This window comes from Hordeum vulgare, chromosome 1H (genome assembly GCF_904849725.1).
Source record: "Hordeum vulgare subsp. vulgare chromosome 1H, MorexV3_pseudomolecules_assembly, whole genome shotgun sequence".
NCBI classification, from domain to species: Eukaryota; Viridiplantae; Streptophyta; class Magnoliopsida; order Poales; family Poaceae; genus Hordeum; species Hordeum vulgare.
This window is the reverse complement of record NC_058518.1, coordinates 6,919,952-6,939,166: the sequence shown is the minus strand read 5'-3', so window position 1 is coordinate 6,939,166 and position 19,215 is coordinate 6,919,952. Positions and strand designations below refer to the sequence as shown.

Below are 19,215 nucleotides of genomic sequence, written 5' to 3'. Positions count from 1 at the left end.
AAGTACTCTGTGGTGTATGGTGGAACACTTAAGGTAGGATTGGGAGGAATCGGAGGCTCCAACACCCTCGGACTAGGAGTTATTTCAACACCGGCGCTGTCATGGTGATGTCATTGTCGTGGAAGTGCTGGAGCAATGAAAACTCTTGGAGGTTATACTTATCTTTGGAGCCGATAAGTATCATCTTGCGGACCAAAGTGGTTGGCATATATGCAGCATAGACGTATGGTGGAACACTGTTAACAAGGTAGCGTTTAGCAAAGTATTTTGTGGTGAATGCATGGTTGATGAACGAATGATAAACATGTTGAGTGAAATCACATACCGACTGATTGACGAAAGGATGTGTTGATGGAGCATGTGTTGATTCATCTGAGGTAGCTGCTCATCTCGGCGCACTCGTCGAAGGAGGCGAACTCCGGTGGAAGCTTAGGGTCGTAGCTGTCGAGGTGCAGGGGTGAGCCCCACTGGAGCTTGCTCCACCAGCTCCTCTCGCCGTTCACTTTGACTGCCTCCAGCTGGCGTCCTTGTAGGCGCGGGAGGTGTCGGAGGCTCCAGCACCCCCGAACATGGAGCTCCTTCCACACAGGTGCTGTGATGGTAGCGTCCTTGGTGTGGAAGTGCTGGAGCAATGGCAGCTCCTGGAGACGTATCCTTTGGAGGCTTGGCAGCTGATAAGTATCATCTTCTGTATAACTGCTGACGAAAATTGTCTTGAGGTTGTAGCAGAACAGGATGTCAAGTGTCTTGAGCCATGGTAGTTTTGTTCTATGTGGCACCACATGCTCCAATCTTGGGCAGTCTTCCAAGTGCAGGTGCATTAGGGAATTGAAGGTATAATTGTAGTATTGTTCACAGAAGAAGTATAGACTTTTGAGGTTACAAACATGCAGATTCCGTAGTTTTTTTAAGCCTTTGGTACCATTAAAAACCTTTGTCATTTTATGGCACCGACGTAGCTCGCATTCTTCCAGCTCTTGAAAATTGACATCCCAAGGAAAATAGTCGATAGAAGAAGCACATGTCACTGATATTGATTTGGTGACAATTAGAAGATACCTTAAACCATCAAGTGTAGACTGCTTCCCAGAGATATCCATGTGGCGCTCACTTCGGCGAAGGGGAATCGTGACCGGTGGCACCATTGCAATTTCATGTGCATAAAAGCTTCTGTACACATCCACATAAGTTGATTCCCTCTTCACTAACTCCTGCAACATGCTATTGAGCATGCCTTCTTCATCTTGCAGATGCATGTTGTTTGTAATGCATGGTGCGACACGAACATAGAACGATTGGAGAAACCGTCCTTCTCTTACTAAATCGACAGCAGTATTACGGAAACTATGGAAGAACTTGGGGTTAGTAACACACACATGGGAAATCTGATTAGAATGATTGCCATTTTCTTCTGAACAATGATCCAAGTAAAACACAACCGGGAGTCGGTCCAGCCTATGCCAAGGAAATCGCCTCAGGGAAGGAACACCAAGCAAGAGCAATCGCCTAAGCTGGGGAATATTAGGGATGTCAGCCGGGAGCTCCTTGATAGCTGTACCAGACAAATCTAGCTCCTCCAAAGCACCAAGATTCTTGATCTCGACCGACTCAAGTTTTTTACATCCTCGCAAAGACAAGTGCCTTATGTGAGGTGCGCCAATTAGCATGAAGGATATAAGGCTAGGATGCCCTTCCAATTTGATTCTTTGGACCCTAGAGATTTGTCTTGTGAGTGACACCAAGTTCTTGTTGTCTATGAGCTTGAGCGACTGCAGCTTATGTATTTCTTCAAATATCTTCTGCGGAAAATATTTTATTTGAGTCCCAATGACCACAAGGGTCGTTAAGCTGGATAGAGAAGCCATGGAAGGAGGTAGCTCCACAAGATTGGAGCAACTGGTCAGGATAAGCTCTTCAAGGTTTGACATGTCCTGGAAGAAATCGGGGGGAAAAGTAGTTATTTCTGAATAGGACATGTCCAGATGTATTAAATTCCACTTTTGGCTTGCCACATCTTGCGTCAGATGAGCAGACGGAACTCCGTTCATATCAAGAATTTCAAGCTGGTATAGAGTGGCCAATGGTGAGTTTGAAGTATTATTTATTGATGAGTCCGTGGCACTTGATGTGGATGAATAAGAAAGAGTTTTTAAACCATGACAGCCTCTAAGAGAAAGCAGCCGAAGGTTTATTAGGCAACCTATGGAAGAAGGGAGTGATTTTATTGGAGTGTAGGAGATATCAAGAACACGAAGAAAACAAAGCTTGGTCAAGGAACTGTCCAGCTTGGAAAGTATGAGTGATTGATGTGAGCAGCCTCTTACAATAAGTGCAGTTGCCCCCCTGCTTTCCTCTGGTCTAAACCATTCTGGGCTTACATGCCATCCATTGTCACTAGCGAATGAAATCCATTTCTTCTTCTCATCAAAGAGTTCATCGACTGTGATGCCTTCCGCAATGAGGCCATGGTATGCTAGGAATTGTGCGCCGGTATTGGTGGCTTCGTAAGCATCATTAGCAGGAGAAAAAGGTAGCTGCAACAAAGAGTATTTCTTAAACGCTTCAAGGATTACCATTCCAACTTGATGCATATTTGAACACTTGCTGCTGATAGTAGTGGTTTCTTGTTCTTCTTCCTTGATGGCCACCATAGATGGCAGGATGCCCTGGGCGGCCCAATGGTGGATGAGCTCGTCCGAGGTAACAGCTACCACTTGTGAATGTTTTGCAAAGATGGCCATGGCATAGTGGAAGCATTGGAGGGCTCTCTGATGCCAGTACTCCTTGTTTTCTTGACGGGTCATGTTGAGTATGTGCTCTGCCGATTGATGCAGTGCATAGAGGGTAAGCACCATAACATGTTCATCTTCGTCAATGGATAGTAAATGGTCGTTCTTGTTGTAGGCATCATGAGAGGCGGTCGAGATGAGCCATCGAGAATTTGACCACATGGGTGAAGGAAGCCCGGCATCCAGTGTTAAACTGTGTGACTCAATTGGCCACTGGAGGTTCTCAGCCACTAGCATGTACCTTTGGGATACCAAATGTTTGATGACCTGAGGAACAATAGTGCCCTGCACGTGCCATTCCAAATCTTCAGAGGTACGGCCATCATCATCGCACCCGTAGGTGTAGTACTGTACCTGGTCGTGCTTTTCCTTGATCCCGTTGTAATATTGGTCGAGCAGACCAAGCTCCTTTGCTGCAGCGAGGGCCAGCTGGTACTTTGTGCTCATTAAGCCTCTTCCTTGGGCTTGTTCTGCCATTGGTATGGGCTTCAGATCCACCTTTATCACGTGTTTGAATTTTCCAACGTTCTTAAGCATTTCCTCCACGGCCATGCCTGATATTGCCCGTGTGAATGAATTCATGGGCCCTACCCCAACATTCCAAGACACATAAAACCCAGTGGACAGTTCAATGACCAATTTATGATATGCAGGTCTCTTAAGGTATCCATTAAACCTGGCAACATCAGAAAATGAACTAATTACTACGACTTACGAACTAATCATAATGCGCAAAATAAAATGGTCAACAGCTAGCCGGCAATCCAACATAAATTTGTCAACCTCGACTGTGTTCGCGCGTGCATGATAACTCGAGCAGCTTGATTAATTTCAACAAGTCTATCATATCAAACTACTCACTCCATACCAGAATATACGTCGCTGAAAAAGTTGAACAACAGCTGCTTCAACGGCATATATTTCGGTGCAGAGTGAGTACAAGAAATTCATTCCAACGGACCCATGCATAATATGGCCAACGAGCAGCTTGATAACTCAAGCAGCTTTATTCCTCGACAAAATGCATGCGTATACATAATAGGGCCAACGTACCCATAAGAAATCCATCCCATTAATTAATATGACAACCACGCAACCCAATCACTATATCGCCCCCAACCAGGTGTAGCTAAGACAAGATGAACTGCGACGCGAATTTCAATGAGGAGACAGGCCTGGGGCGGTGCAGTGGCTAGGGACTGTCAATGGGCCGGTGTCTGCCTCGATGCGGCATAGTGGAAGAAGCAGAAGCCGGGGTAAGAACGACTTCCAGACTGTGACATCTTCCTTTCCCCTCTCGTAAGAAGATTAGGAAAAACCTTCCTCCCCTTGATGTCGGCTGGCAAAGCCCATGAATTCGCCTCCTCTCTGCATGCCGCTCTAGCGGCCAGTGGCGGGGAAGGAAATCCTAGTGCCTTGCCTCTGGCTAGTAGACAGATTAGTACTTTAGTCTTCACATGGATGACTCTTAGACGAATGGCAGCCCTTCATTCTTGAGTTAGTCTTCCGGGCTCCGATCCTTCTCGAGTTTGTGCCTCGGCACAGATTAGACAGAGCTTCAGCGTAGATTCATGTCACCTCGGCGAGGATAGGGTTTCTCGTCGTGCGTAAGAAATTATGAAATTTGGATTCATGTTCTTATCAAATCAACGGTTCAACGGCAACAATTGCGGCTCTAGGTGCTAGTCCATCGGGGCACGTGCATGGAGAACTTTCGACTATCATCCATAAGGCAACCACTGAAGATTCAGGATACCCGCCATGTCTTGCTACCCAGCCGCCGCCGCTCGCAGCTCCGCCACCTCCCCGAGCCGTCCCACACCATGTGTCGCCTCGTCTCCCCGCGCCGCTTTGCGCAAGCCTCTGCACCCTTGCGCTTTCCGTTGGCCTGTGCCAACGTGAACCCCGTGCTACACTGTTGTCTTGCGTGTGGCAATGGTGACAGACAGCATCAGTCGTCTCACTGAATTGCGGGTCCTAGGCCATTAGCTAGCCATTTGTATGATATTTTAATGGGAAATGAAAATACTGATTTGGGGGAAAGATGTTTTTGGCAACCAAGAAAAGATCTCACCTAAGATCTTCCCCTCAATTATATGGACACAAAGTAGAACCACTTTTTCTGAGTTTTTTTACAATAACTGTTGGAGGTTCTGTAATCATGCACCGTCTTACTCGTGTACCACCACTCGTGGCCAAATGGTTCGGTCCTGATGTGCTTACCTGATAGCCCTCGTGCCCGGCCACTAGTGGGCCTGGCCCGACACGTTTATAATCAGGCCGTGCCGATACATGGACCCTCTAAGGCGATGCTTGAGTCGGGAAGCTGGGGTGCCTATAGCCCAATAGATTGAATTTAGGACCAAAACAGCCCAATGAGCCAAATCCTATGCGTGCTAGTGTGCTAAAGCTATGCATGCCAGTGTGCTAAATGTATCGTCGAGCGGCCCGTTTACGAAGCGCGGCATACCCACCACACGGGCTGGCACGACATGAACCGTGTATCAAATGTGTCGTGTTGGGTCGTGTCGGAGGCACGTTTAGGCTAGGTTGGGTCATGTCATGTTGTGGACTGGCACGTTGGCCACCTTTGGTCACCGTCTGTCCCAATGAACATCGGTCAATTACGCGTCCTCTTCCTCTCTACCCCCACATGCATCAGCCCCTTCATGTCCGTCTACTATGTAGTCCTACCTCGCCCGATCCATCATTTCCCATTCACACTTCTGTCCCATGCTCCTGCGCCAGCCCAGCGGACCCTGTGCCAATGTGGTCGTCCATGGCCCGTTGTAGCAGGCGCCACCGCTACCTAGGCTGATGGGCGACTTCCCTGATCCAAGAGAGTCCCCAAGCTAGGCACCCACATTATCATGTTGGGGTTCTGTTGCCCATGCCGTAGCGAAAAGGATCCAGTCAACTGCCACCATGAAGTAGTGTAGATCAGCGGCTAGAAATCCACCTTGTTGATATGGATCGCCAAAAGTTGTGGGACGAGTTCACATTGCAATGGTCGTTGTAGGAACCAATGACTTGATTCTCGAACCGGTAGCCATAGAAACCCTTCAACCAGGGGGCTTCCCGGAACCCATGGTATTGCATCCAATTTAAGCATGGTTGGAAGTAATTTGCATCCACCCAGCTGGCATACTCAGCGTAAGATGAGGTGAGTGTGTAACACTTGACCGATGGAGCATGAGTACCCTATCTCTCCGGACGGAATCGAAATCAAGGATAATTATGTCCATGCCCATAAATAGTACAGTATTTGTACGAGATTTGTTTGCTCGTATGGTTATGCTCGGGTTACCAGGGATCACTAGACATGACTTTACCTAGGTTCGTGCCCCCTAGTGCACGGTAATGGCCCTACTCCTGCTTGAATTGGATTACAACAGTGGTTACAATGTGGGAAATCGGCATGCTTGGGGTGCAAGTCAACGAAGACAGTGTTGTTGGTGATACTGGTTTCCGGATCTTAGGACATTGTGAAGTGTAACGATGATCCTAAAAGGGAGTATGACCTTAGAAGAACAATCATACTGAATCGACTCAAACTTGTTTGTTATACTTTGAGATAGTATGGTCAGCATTCAATTGTTATAACAAGTTGTGTTTTAGTTCCTTAGACCATGAGAGTATCGTTGTCACTTCTTACCGTACGATTTTGAGTTTCTCAAACGTCATCTGTAACTATCTAATCATAACGACCACTTACAGGTTCATCGGAAAGTTCGACAATGGGCTAGATAGCTCGAGTGGAATTTTCTCCTTTGATTATGGTGAGATATCCTTAGGGCTTTCCAAGTGTGATGACTTCCATCGTCATCTGGCCATAGACAGGTGACATTGTCACGGGGATGCCGAAACACATCAACGAGAAAGAAGAACAAAGCCCGTAACGAGGACAACAATATAGTGAGCATGAGCATGACTCAAGAAGATACCGATGCATCTCGGGTTTTGTAAAGTATCGCGAAGCAAAGTGAATATCACATGATAACAAAAGTTCCACTCGAATATCATCCGTGTACTCTTAGCGATCGATATGGATGTCCGCGGTTTCACTATACGTCATTGAACAAAGGGGTTTCGTTCATGTCTATGTGTTTCTGAACCTACAGGGTCAAAAGATTAAGGTAATTAATCACGATATCATGAGTGTTAGTAGTGCGGGAGTGGTGAGAAGATATTTTTGAAATTGTTTCATTAATATTCAAAATAGTCTTGAGAGGATCCGGAAGCGTTTTGAGGTTATCGGTAGGGTTTTGAAGAATATCGGGCAATAGAGGGTATTACGGATAAATAATGTATAAGTGGAAAATGTTTTCAAAGATGTTAAATTAATAATGAATGGCTTATATAATAGTTAGAAGTCTTTTATAATTAATTTAATATCAATTAGCCTTAAAAGGCCAAGAGGTGGAATGCAACTTCGGCCACATGCGCCCAAGTGGAGGCGGCGCCCGCCTTTCCCCCTTGGGAAGGGAGGGGACGCCGAAATGGAGGCAGATTCTTGCACCCACTTGGCCGGCCAAGGGGAGGGGACATTCCCTCCCCATATGGCGTCCCTCCTTTTCCCCTCCACCAATATATATTAGAGGATTTCCACCCTTTTGAGCAAACATGTTTTGGAGCCACCTCTAGTTCTAGTTGATTAATTAGAGTGTGACCTTGATCCTCTAATCCTCATAATTAGATGCTGAGTGTGTTTGAGATCTCCTCCCTCTGATTCTCCAGCAATCATTATCTCTTGACGGCAATGCGTTGTTGGATCGTGAAGACCATACGCTTGCAACTCGTAGAGAGGCCATGCTTTCGAATTTACATTAAAGGGACTGTTCGTGGGCGGTTCATGGGATCATTCATATACGTTGGACGGACTCTAAGTATGATATACACCGACTCGTCTTCTATTGTTGCAACTTGGAGTCGTAAACGATGAATATCTAAAATGTTATTGCATCTTCATGTGTTCATGGTTGATTGTAGGGCAATTTTTTTATTTTGTACTGCATTTCCCGACATCCTCCTCATGTATGTGTAGGATTCCCGACCAATTAGGTCAGTGATCTCCATATGGGCCCCCAAGGGTATGCATATACCTATGCACATATGGCATGTATACTATGTACATTGTATATGATATGATAGTATGACTACCGGTCGTTGGTAGTTGTGTTTTCATCTAAGCCCAGACTAATGAACTCATGCTAACATTTTGTAGAACCGAATAATGTTTCCCTTTATATGATGACTGGAATGGCTCGAATGCATGCACAATGTTCTTTTACCAATATCGGTACAAATCTGCTCTAGTTTTGAAAGTCTCGTTGTAAGAATGTATCCGTTCAAACGGATTGTCATTGGGATACAAAGTTTGAAAGTCATCACGTTTTTACAAATATTGAAAGAAGGCAGTTCACGTACAAGTACCAATATATAGTCCAAAGCCCGTAACGCAATTACGATTCGCTTGTTCAGATGCCGCATACACAGTGACCCAAACTTAAATCGTCCAGCATTCTTGCACAACAACCTAATACGTGGCTTCCAATCGGAATCATGTGTGGCACATCTTATGCACGCAATATATATCTATATATGTTCTACTACAAGTGTTCTGTCCAATTTGTAGTTGATGTGATGTCTTGTTGAATTCTGGAATTTATTTCTGGTAAACTATTTTGTTACAGAAAAAAAAAGATATATTCAGTAAACTATTATGTCAAAAAAGGGGAAAAAGTAATTTCCAAAATACACCCCATAATCAAATGGAACCTTATTCATCTTAATTTGTTCATCAGCATGTTAGTTCTTATCTATTTCCAACTACTCCCATCTGAAAATACTTGTCATAAAAATGGATGTATCTAGATGATTTTAGTTCTAGATACATCTATTTTTGTTTATTTGTGTGACAATTAATTCCGGACGGAGGGAGTATTTACATCGACTTTTGTTGCAGGCAACATCTAGTTGTATTGACGGCAGGGGCAAAGCAACCTCAAGATATAAGTTCGGCCTCTGCTTCTATGGTAGAGGACTATATGTGTTCGGGGATAGTGTATCATGTTGATTTACTCTAAATGAATGTCTTATGATTATTAAATAAATTACCACTTCAAGGTTTTTCTAACAAAAATGGACATGGATAAATAATAATAAAAACATGTAGTAAAATTAATGATTGTAAATTAGAAAGTTACATACCAAAAATCTTTATCTCTCAGATCATCACGCCATTTATCCCGCACATGGTCAGGCCATTTTTTCCATGAAGATGATGCCATAACTTATGTTCAGTAGTGTAACCAAATTAACTTTCTAGGTTGCACAAATTGAGCTGGAAGAAAAACATGACGCGAATCGGTTATTCATAAGGAATCACATTATCGCCAGCATATAAGCAGCCAAACAAAGTTTATATATAATGTGCATAAACTGGATAGTACTACTATTAGAACCTTGTCAAGATAAGAAAGTACAGTTCAGTCTAAGACATGTTAAGAAAAGTAAAGACCAAAACAGTGCTGGCTGCCATTTATGGAGGCGAAAGGAACGAGAAGAAGGGTACCGTCCATGGCTGTTTCTCAAACAGAGGTTCAAGGAAGGAAGACTCCAAATCTACGGTGGTAAGATGGTCAAGGGGAGATACAAGTGGGGCAGCTTTTGATTTTCTCGGTGAGGAGTCTTTTACTTGGAGCGAGAGGATCATCGGAAACAGTTTTATTCACCACGAATGTCAGTCAAGGATGTTGATTTTTCTGTTCAATTATATTTTAAATGCTCATATCTCTTGATAAGACGGAGATTTTTTTTTTTTAGAAAAGGAGGATTGCCTCCAGCCTCTACATCAGCATGATGCATGCGGCCCCTTTATTAAACAAGCAAACGAAGTGCGGTTCAACATAGTCTCGAACAAATAAACGTAAGATGGAAAATTAAAACAAAAGTGCCACAACCGGCAAAATGGGCCTAGATTTCTACTCATCTATCCTATTAATGGACTGACATCCAAACCGATTGAAGATATCCTGCAGTACCCAGTAAATAAGACGGAGATGGATAGACAGTTCTAAATGTTGCTTCTGTGATCAAGATGAAACAGTCAAACACCTCTTTCTTGAATGTACATGCTACTATGGCGCACTGTGCACATAGCTTTCAACATTACTAAACCAATAACCATTAACATGCTATTTGGGACGTGGCACAACGGAGTTGACGGAACTATAGCTAAGCACATAAGGACATGAATATGTGCGCTGTTTTGGGCTATTTGGAATACGAGAAAATATCATATTTTTAATGGTAAGGTTTCCGATAATTTTTTGTATGTTATTTACAGAGCTACAGCTTGGATCCGTACGTGATCATTATTCAGCCATGTGAAATCGAGGGAGCCTATGACTATTGGGTGCAACCGATGGGAGACGGTCGCACGGGCTATCTTTAGCCGGTTTAGATGACGAGTTACTAATAGACTAGGTGTATAGGCATCGTAGTCTATTTGTTTCTTTTCGCCGGATGTGGCAGTCCTACACCGCCCGAGTGCGGTTTTCTTTTTACTGTGTTTCGAATTGCAGCACTTTAGACCTTGTTTACTTTCTCGTTTAATAAAATGGCTGCATGTGTCGATTGATGCAGAGGCCGGGGGATGATCCTCCTTATCTAAAAAACAATATCGCTTGCTTGTCGTCTAAATTTCTTTGAATATCATTTGTAGGGGAAACCTACATAAAAAATGCGAGGCTCTGACACCGGCGTATTCACTTTTGTCTACAGAACATGTAGATAGGGCATAAACAGTCGATAAGAGAAGGTATGAACTCTTTGCTCTGGAACAGATGGAAAAATATATTGATTACATACAATTATGTTTTTAATTACTCTCTAGCAATACTAGTCATTCTCTTGCCACCTAAATTTATTTCAAGAATCAGTGAAGACATAGAGATTGGTATACAATTGTATTCGGTACAGATAAAGCTAACCACATATTTACCTCTCAGCTCTGGGCTGGCCTTCTGAGAAGCTTTGGACCGGGAATAACTTGTCACATGCAGGATCTTAAACTACATATGGAATAACTTGGATCAACAGGGGAAAAGACCAGTTTTTTCTATTGATGGCTAGAAAAAATATTAATCATAAACTAGGTATGAAACCACAAAATAGAGTGATAACACCATTGCGAATTCGAATCAAAGTAATGCTTCTAGCTAGGACATAAATGAAAGAATTTTGATGAACAATATTGAAAATTTTAGTTGCAGAAAAACGGAATGGCTGGGAAGGAGAGGGCGAGAGGTTTAAACAAATGCACTCTTATGACTTATATATACCAAAACTGAGAAACTGAACCATCGTATGGTCCAAAGACGGGATGTTTGATTTCAAACTTTTTGCTCAATAGATAAATTATTTAAGGAATGGAACACATCATGAATATGATTGTGAGCATAAACATGACACTGACATCTCTTACCTGATAAATGACGGGGCTATATACATATGACATAAATATTGTAAGCACAATCATGTATAGAATGGACTATATACATATGACATAATACTTATTCATTAACCATCAATGTATGTTTTACCTCACAGCGGCTAAGAAACATGAACTGGGGATAAGTTTGTATAGTATAAATATTAATTGTCCATGTTTCCGCTTAACAGCTGCAGACTAACTTCCTTGTACGGTCCTGAGAAAACACAAGGTAATTGACCTTGCTTGTTATATAGCCAGAAATGCTTAAAAAACACAATGGATGATATATAAAGTACCTGGTCATTGAATTAGGCACCGTAATGTGTATGTCAAGAAATGGTCCGATCAACCAAATTTATTTAAAATATCTCAGTAGTGGGACAAGCCAACAATCTTTTGTTGTTTCTGGTGGAGCTGGTAACTAGAAAAATCAAGCAATCATAAATGTGGAAAGACAACAAAGGGGTGAAACCAATGATTTTGTTTTGTTTGGTTTTTCCAGTATTTATCGGTGGAGAAGAGAACGAAAGCCTGGACAAGAGAATAACACAATAGTAATGATGGAAAGCCAACGACTTCTTTTTGTTGTATTTGTTTATCAATCGAAAGCTCGAGCTAGATAAAAGGAGTAGTTGCAGATTTGAAAAAAGAAAGGTAAAGGGAAACACAAATGATATTTTTTCAATGTTTATCACTAAGAACTGGATTGCAGTTTGACTACAGAAGAGCAAAGGCAAAGTGGAGCATGTAATCAACTTGTTTTTGTATTGATCACTAGAAACCAAGAATATTTTTGTATATGTGAAAGGACAACAATGAACTGCAACAAATATATTCTTTTTCCTCTTGGAGCGAATAGAAAAAGAGATTAATGGTTGAACATGCACATATTGTTTTTTGTTGTTGATATCACTAAGAACAAAGACTATTTTCTATATGCAGGAGAACAGGAATCGAAAGGAGGAAACACCAACAATTTTTTTTATTGATGGCTAGAAAAAAAGATTAATCCTAGACTGGATGTGAAACCACAAAGCGGGTCAAAATACCAACAAAAATTCAAACTGAAATGATCGTGGGAGAGTGTGGTTCTCATGTGTTGTGGTTTGTATCGGTTCTGTTTGTTGGTGGTTGTTGCTTTATATATAAAGCAGGGCGAAAACCTTTTTCGATAAGTTGGTCATCATGGCACTGGCTTTCAATCATGTGCATTACTTATTAGTCATTAGTGAAGAGGTTGCTTGCGTGGACTAAATTCCCCAGCCAGCATCGACTTCCCTATGGTAGTGCATGCATGCATCTGAGGGTGTCCATGCCTTTGGCTTGAAATAGATATTTGAACTGAGTACCAGATTGAATTTGTGCATGGTATCTAACATGTGTGCATACTAAATAAGGACTCTTCTAGATTATTCAGTTAGCTTGAGGTATTGTGTCTTCAAACATGTAGTTTATGTGTGCAGCAACTAAGAAAACACAAGCAAATTAACCCTGCTTGTTATATAGCCCATAAATGAGTAAAAAAAACACAAAGGATATGTAAATTACCTGGTTGTTGAATTAGGCACCGTAATATGGACGTCAAGAAATGGTCTGATCAACCAAATTTACTTCAAATATCTCAGTAGTGGGACAAGCCAATAATCTTTTGGTGTTTCTGGTGGAGCTGGTAACTAGAAAAGGAAGCAATGATAAACGTGGAAAAACAATAAAGGGGTGAAACCAATGATCTTTTTGTTTTTTTTCTGTATTTATCCGTAGAAAAGAGAACAAAGTCTGGATAAGAGAACAAAGTCAATAATGGAAAGCCAATGACTTATTTGTGCTGTTTTTTTTATTATCAATCCAAAACTAGAGCTAGATAAAAGGAGTAGTTGTAGCTCTGAAAAGACAACGGTAAAGAGAAACACAAATGATATTTTTTCAATGTTTATCACTAGGAAACAGGATTGCGGTGTATATGCGGAAGAGCAATGCAAAATTGGAGCATGTCATCAATTTGTTTTTGTATTGATCAATAGAAAAAATATTTTTATATGTGAAAGGACAAGAATGAACAGGGAAGCAACAAATAATTCTTTTTCTCTTAAATGACTAGAAAAAGGGATTAATGGTGGAACATGCACATATTTTTGTTTTTGTTGATCACTAGGAACAAAGACTACTTTTTATACGTGGGAGAACAACAATCGAAGGGGCGAAACACAAACAATTTTCTGTATTTTTTGTATTGATGGCTAGGAAAAAGAATACTTCTAGACTGGATGTGAAACCACAAAAGCAGGTAAAAATGCCAACAAAAGTTGAAACTGAAATGACGCTTCTAGGTATTAGAAGACGCAGCAATAAGAAGAACAGTGTCAAAGTTTTGGTGGTAGGACAAATAATGAATGGCTAGGACAGGAGAGGGCGAGGCGCCTCAACGCCCAAACTCATCACTTATATATACACAATACTTGAACATCAACAGGAGGAAGGACGTGATGCTTGGAACAGCAGCAAGCAAAGAATATAGTTCTCTGAAAGATAAAGAGTTAAAGGAAGGAAACAAATCATCAATGACGAAAGAATAATAGGGATAATCTGCCATGTGCACCAAGGCCAAAGGGGCATTATGTGAAGTCAAAGTTGTGTAATGTTTAAAGTGTAGCTTTCGGGATCAATTCAGCTCTGAGATTCATGGTTCTAGATCCCTATGGCCCTGCCGCTAGGTATTCACGGTGGATGGTCATACTTTTATCTGGTGAGTCAAATAGATAGGCCGTAGATATTTGGGTGGTGAGAGAAGAATTCAGGAGTCGATGAAACAACAAGTCTTAAATCTGTGATCGGTTATCCTCCATATGTTTTACATACACATAGCACACCAGACAAAGAAAAGCAAAATCAAAAGAAGAAAGGGATGGCAGAGCCACAAGCTTTTAAGATGGAATAACTTGGTCATCATGGCAATGTCTTTTAATCTTGTGCATCACTCATTAGTGAAGGTGGTTTGGTGAACTAAAAGCATCAGCCAGCTAGCATCGCCTTTCCTATGAAAGTGCACACATCATCTGAGGGTGTCCATGCCTTTGGCTTGAAAACTGAAATAGATATTTGAACTGAGTTCCAGATTGAATTTGTGCATGCTATATATAATATGTATGCATACTATATTTGGACACTTGTGGATTGATCGGTTAGCCTGAGGTATTGTGTTCTCTAACATGTAGTTTGCTTGTGCAGTGACTGTTGAGAATAAGCCGCAACGGAGCTCAGACGCGTGCGTTTGTGCACGCTGGGCGCGTCGGTTCCTAGCCGCGGCGGGACTCAGCCGCGTGTGTACGTGTCGACTGTAGGTGTGTGTGTGAGTCAGCGCGTGTGCGTGCGCATGCTGGAGTTAGTTGGCGCAGGCTGCGTGTCAGAGACCGCGTCGGGCGCAGGACCGGGTCATGCGTGGACGTGTTCGTGCACGTCGGGAGCGTGATCATGGAGCGCGGGACATGGGGGGTGCGCGAGTGGGGGCGCTCGGTTCGCTGCATGCCGTGTCAGGGCGCGTGGCTATATAACCTTCCTCGCCCGCAGTTTGTAAGTGTGGGATGATCGAGTTTGTGCTCGAGGAAAAATAGAAAACACCGTCGCTGCGGCAGGGTGTTTGTGTGTGTGGAAACTTCTGTGTCCCCCTCCTATCCGTTCCTCCATGTCTCTGGTGGTCGTCCTCCGACGGCGGTTCCATTTTTATCAAAAGAACTTCCATGTACACTCCTAAACTAAAACCCACAAATCACTCTACTTTTAAAGCATTTGGAATAAGCTAAACTAGCAGTGAGAGATGAAAGGATGAAGTAGCTAACGTTTTAGAACACTTGTGTAGTTGGTGCACCGTCAAACCTAGACAAATCTTGAGGAAAATGAAGCTTGGAGGAGAAAGCTTAAGTATGGCTCGGGCATTTCATCGAACACCTCCATGTGCATGCATAGAAGGGTGGCAACAAGAGCATGACATGCACACCTTGGCCAAAAAACAGAGGACAGGGTCGGCAGGGCGAGGGTATATGCATTTCTTTGGATCCGGTTGGTGACCAGAACCGGAACAGAAGACTAACCTTTAGTACGGTTCCAGCCACCAACCGGGACTAAAGGTGCTCCGCTAGGAGCGAGGACCATTGTTCCCGGTTCGTGTCTGGAACCGGAAACAAAGGGGTCAGACGAACCGGGACCCTGACCCGGCCGGCGCACTAGCCTCACGAATCAGGACTAAAACATCCATTGGTCCCGGTTCGTAATTGAACCGGGACTAAAGCCCTTTTCTCGGCTGGACCAAAGCCATGTTTTCTATTAGTGCATGTCCGAAATTTTAATATAAGAAACTGTACCGGGTAAGATTTGTAGAAATAATATTGATTCATTAACAATCAACGTGTGTTTTACCTCTGAGCGGCTAACAAACCTGCACGGGGGATAACTTTTTATAATTTAATGTCATGTAGATTCTTAGATCACTGAGAAATATATATTCAGCAATTCTTAAACTGACGGCTTCCAAATATATTATAATTGTCCATGTTTCTACTTAAAAGCTAAACAGTAGCTTCCATGTACGGTCCTAAGAAAATACAAGCAAATTGACCCTACTTTTATATAGCTCAGAAGTGAGTGCAAAATCACAAAGGAGAATATATAAAGTGAATGAGTTTACAGCAGCAAGTAAAGAATACAGTTCTCAGATAGATAAACAGTTAAAGGAAGGAAACAAAACGTGAATGATCAAAGAATAAAGGGGATAACCTTCCATTGTGCACCAAGGCCAAAGGGGCATTATGTTTTTTTAGAAAAGGAGGCTAAGCCCCGGCCTCTGCATCGAAAGATGCATACGGCCATAAAAGGGGCATTATGTAAAGTCGAAATTGCATAATGTTTACGGTTTAGCTTTCAGGATTAAGTTAGCTCTGTGATTCATGGCTGTATCTCCCGATGGTCCTGCCGCCAGGTATTCACGATGGATGATCATACTTTCTATATGGTACGTCAAATACATAGGCCTCATATATTTGTGTGTGTAGCTAGGGGTGTTCCAGAACATATACATGAGGCAATAATAACCATGTTTTTTTTTCTCGGCTGGTATTTTCGGAAACCGGTGCTTCCGCTACCCACCGAAAAAATGGAATACCGAGTGAATAAATTGAATTTATTTGAATTTAAACGTCCACGTTATCTCAATTAGAGCATGTACGGCTACTCAGATAGAAGTTATCTCTTAACATTGGTGTGTGTGGCTAGGGGTGTTCTTTGTCTGTGTGGCTAGGGGTGTTCCGGAACATACACATGAAGCTACTCGGACAATTTTTTTGAATTTAAACTTCCAGTGGTTTCAGCTTTACGGGAATTTTTTCAGTGAAACCGAAAAACGGAAATTAAGGAAGAGAAATTCAGGAGGAAATGAAATGAAGTCTTAAATCTGTGACCTGTATGTTGATCCAATCCTCCATCTTTCACAAACACATAGCATATCAGTCAAAGAAGGCAAAGGCAAAAGCAAAAGAAGAAGGGCACGGCAGAGCCACAAGCTTGTAAGACCGAATAAGTTGGTCATCATGGCCTTGTCTTTTGATCCTGTGCATTACTCATTAGTGATGGTGCTTTGGTGAAATGAAAGCACCAGCCAGCATCGCCTTTCATATAGAAGTGCACTGCACTGCACGCATCTGAGGGTGCCCATGCCTTCAGCTTGAAATAGATATTGGAACCAGGTTCCACATTGAATGTGCGCACGCTATCTGCTCTGTATGCGTACTAAAGATGGACACCTCTGCATCAGTTACGTGTGTGTTCAGTAAAAGAAGTTGCGCCCAGTTCCATGCAAAGAAATCGACGATTTCATTGGCATTTTCAGGTATCCGGGAAGAAATCACAAATACTGGGCTGGGCTCTTGAGATATCATGTTCCACTGCTTGGAATGAAAACCAGGGATAGTGTCAACCACAGCTGAATTCATCACATCACATGCAAAATAATGGAGTACTTCGAGTTCTTTCTTGCATCCGCTAAGCACTTGCTTCCCTACAAAAATAATTATCCCACCGTTTCTAAATATAAGCCTTTTTACAGATTCCACTACGGACAATATTTGAATGTATATAGACATATTTTATAGTATAGATTCACTCATTTTGTTCGGTATGTAGTTCATAATGAAATCTCTAAAAACACTAATACTTAGGAATGAAGGGAGTAAACAATTGAGTAGGGAAACTCTTTTCCTTTGCAATCTGTACGGGGTGGGGGATATCTTCTCCGTACCATTTTATCCCTGGACATGAGGGGATGGGTACGTCGCCATGCATGCCGTGCTCTGCTCTCCGTCTCTTCCGTCCACCCACCACGCCACCGTTTCACCAAATCCTTCATCTCAAATTCATTAATCAGTTGCTTCTTTAGTTCATTAATCTCTAACACGCACTTTGCAGCAATTAGCATATCAAAAAAATAAAGGAGCAAATAAATAGCTGAATCATTAAGAGTTTTCAAATAAACACAAATATCATAATTAGACCTTTTGAAACCTTGAGAGAGCATAAAGGTGCTAAATCTCCTGCACCACTGTCTAGGAGATTGCTTCAATCCATAAAGAGATTTATTTAACAGACAAGCTTTTCTTTTCCAGAAATAACAAAACCTTTAGGTTAATCGAGACAGATATCCTCTTCTAATACTCCATGTAAGAATGCAATTTTAACATCTAACTGTTCAAGTTCAAAATCCCGCATGACAATAATACTAAGTAAAGTGCGAATAGAGCTATGCTCCTTATAGTCAATACCTGGAATTTGGATATAACCTTTAGCAACTAACCTTGCTTTATATCTTGCCTCATCATTAGGAGAAACACCTTCCTTTCTTTTGAAAACCCACCTGCAACGAATAGGTTTCTTCTCTCCAGGTAACCTTACTACATCCCAAGTGACATTCTTTTCAAGTGATTTCATCTCATCATGCATAGAGGTCATCCACTTATTACTATCACCGGAAATAATAGCCTCGAAATATGAAGAAGGCTCAGCATTACCTTCAGTCTCTTCTGGAACAGATAAAACAAATGCAACAATAGTCCAGTCTTCAATTAACCTTTTGGGTGCATTAATACCCCGCCTAACTCTGTCACGTGCGAGATTCCAACTAGGTGGAACAATAGGCTGATTTGGAGTGACATATTCATCATCAACGATGGGTCCATCATGTGCATCAAACTTTTCCTTATATGTATCACCTGAATCAATAACATGCTCCACCTGAACAGTAGGTTGTTGTTCATTCTCAACAGGAACATTAGTAGATGGAACATCATGTAACATGGCAGATTCATTAAGGATAACATTTCTGCTAATAACAACCTTATGTGTTTCAAGATTCCACAATTTAAAACCTTTAACACCAGATTTATAACCAAGAAATATGAACTTAACAGCCCTAGGCTGCAAGTTTTCATTATCAACATGAGCATAAGCAATGCAACCAAAAACTCTTAATTATGAATAATCAGCAGGTGAACGAGAGCATACCTTAATTGGAGTTTTCTTATTAAAAGCAATAGATGGTGAAGGTTAATGAGATAACAAGCAATGAAAGCGGCCTCAGCCTAAAAATGCCTATGCAATCCTGCATTGGACAACATGCAACGGGATCTGGAAATAATGGTCCGGTTCATACGCTCAACAACACCGTTTTGTTGAGGACTATAAGGAATGGTGTAGTAATTTTACTTTCTTTTCAGTTTGCCTCTAAATCATAATCTTCCACTCCTTAAAAGCTCAGAATTCTTGCCATTTATGCTTCAAGAACTAAGACAAACTTTTCTGGAATAATCATCAATAATAGTTAACATGTAACTAGCACGACCTAGTGACTTTATCCAGGATGGTCCCCATAAATAAGAATGCAGATAATTA

General features: G+C 42.0%; 1 protein-coding gene across 1 annotated transcript; it reads right to left on the bottom strand.

Moving 5' to 3' along the window:
* Positions 1-363: 363 nt before the first annotated feature.
* On the bottom strand, positions 364-9,128 carry LOC123404039. Its single transcript, XM_045097954.1, has 2 exons — positions 9,000-9,128; positions 364-3,465 (listed from the first exon to the last, which is right to left on the bottom strand). Exons 1-2 carry the CDS (start codon positions 9,077-9,079, stop codon positions 369-371), a joined length of 3,177 nt encoding a protein of 1,058 aa, XP_044953889.1. The 5' UTR covers positions 9,080-9,128; the 3' UTR covers positions 364-368.
* Positions 9,129-19,215: the final 10,087 nt, after the last annotated feature.

What these genes read in the sequence shown, in the direction of transcription:
- LOC123404039 (XM_045097954.1), bottom strand. Translation starts at nt 9,079, where the DNA reads ATGGCATCATCTTCATGGAAAAAATGGCCTGACCATGTGCGGGATAAA. An exon ending in CTGAGAGATAAAGATTTTTG is followed by an intron (nt 3,466 to 8,999) that starts GTATGTAACTTT and finishes TGATGTTGCCAG; the next exon opens with GTTTAATGGATACCTTAAGA.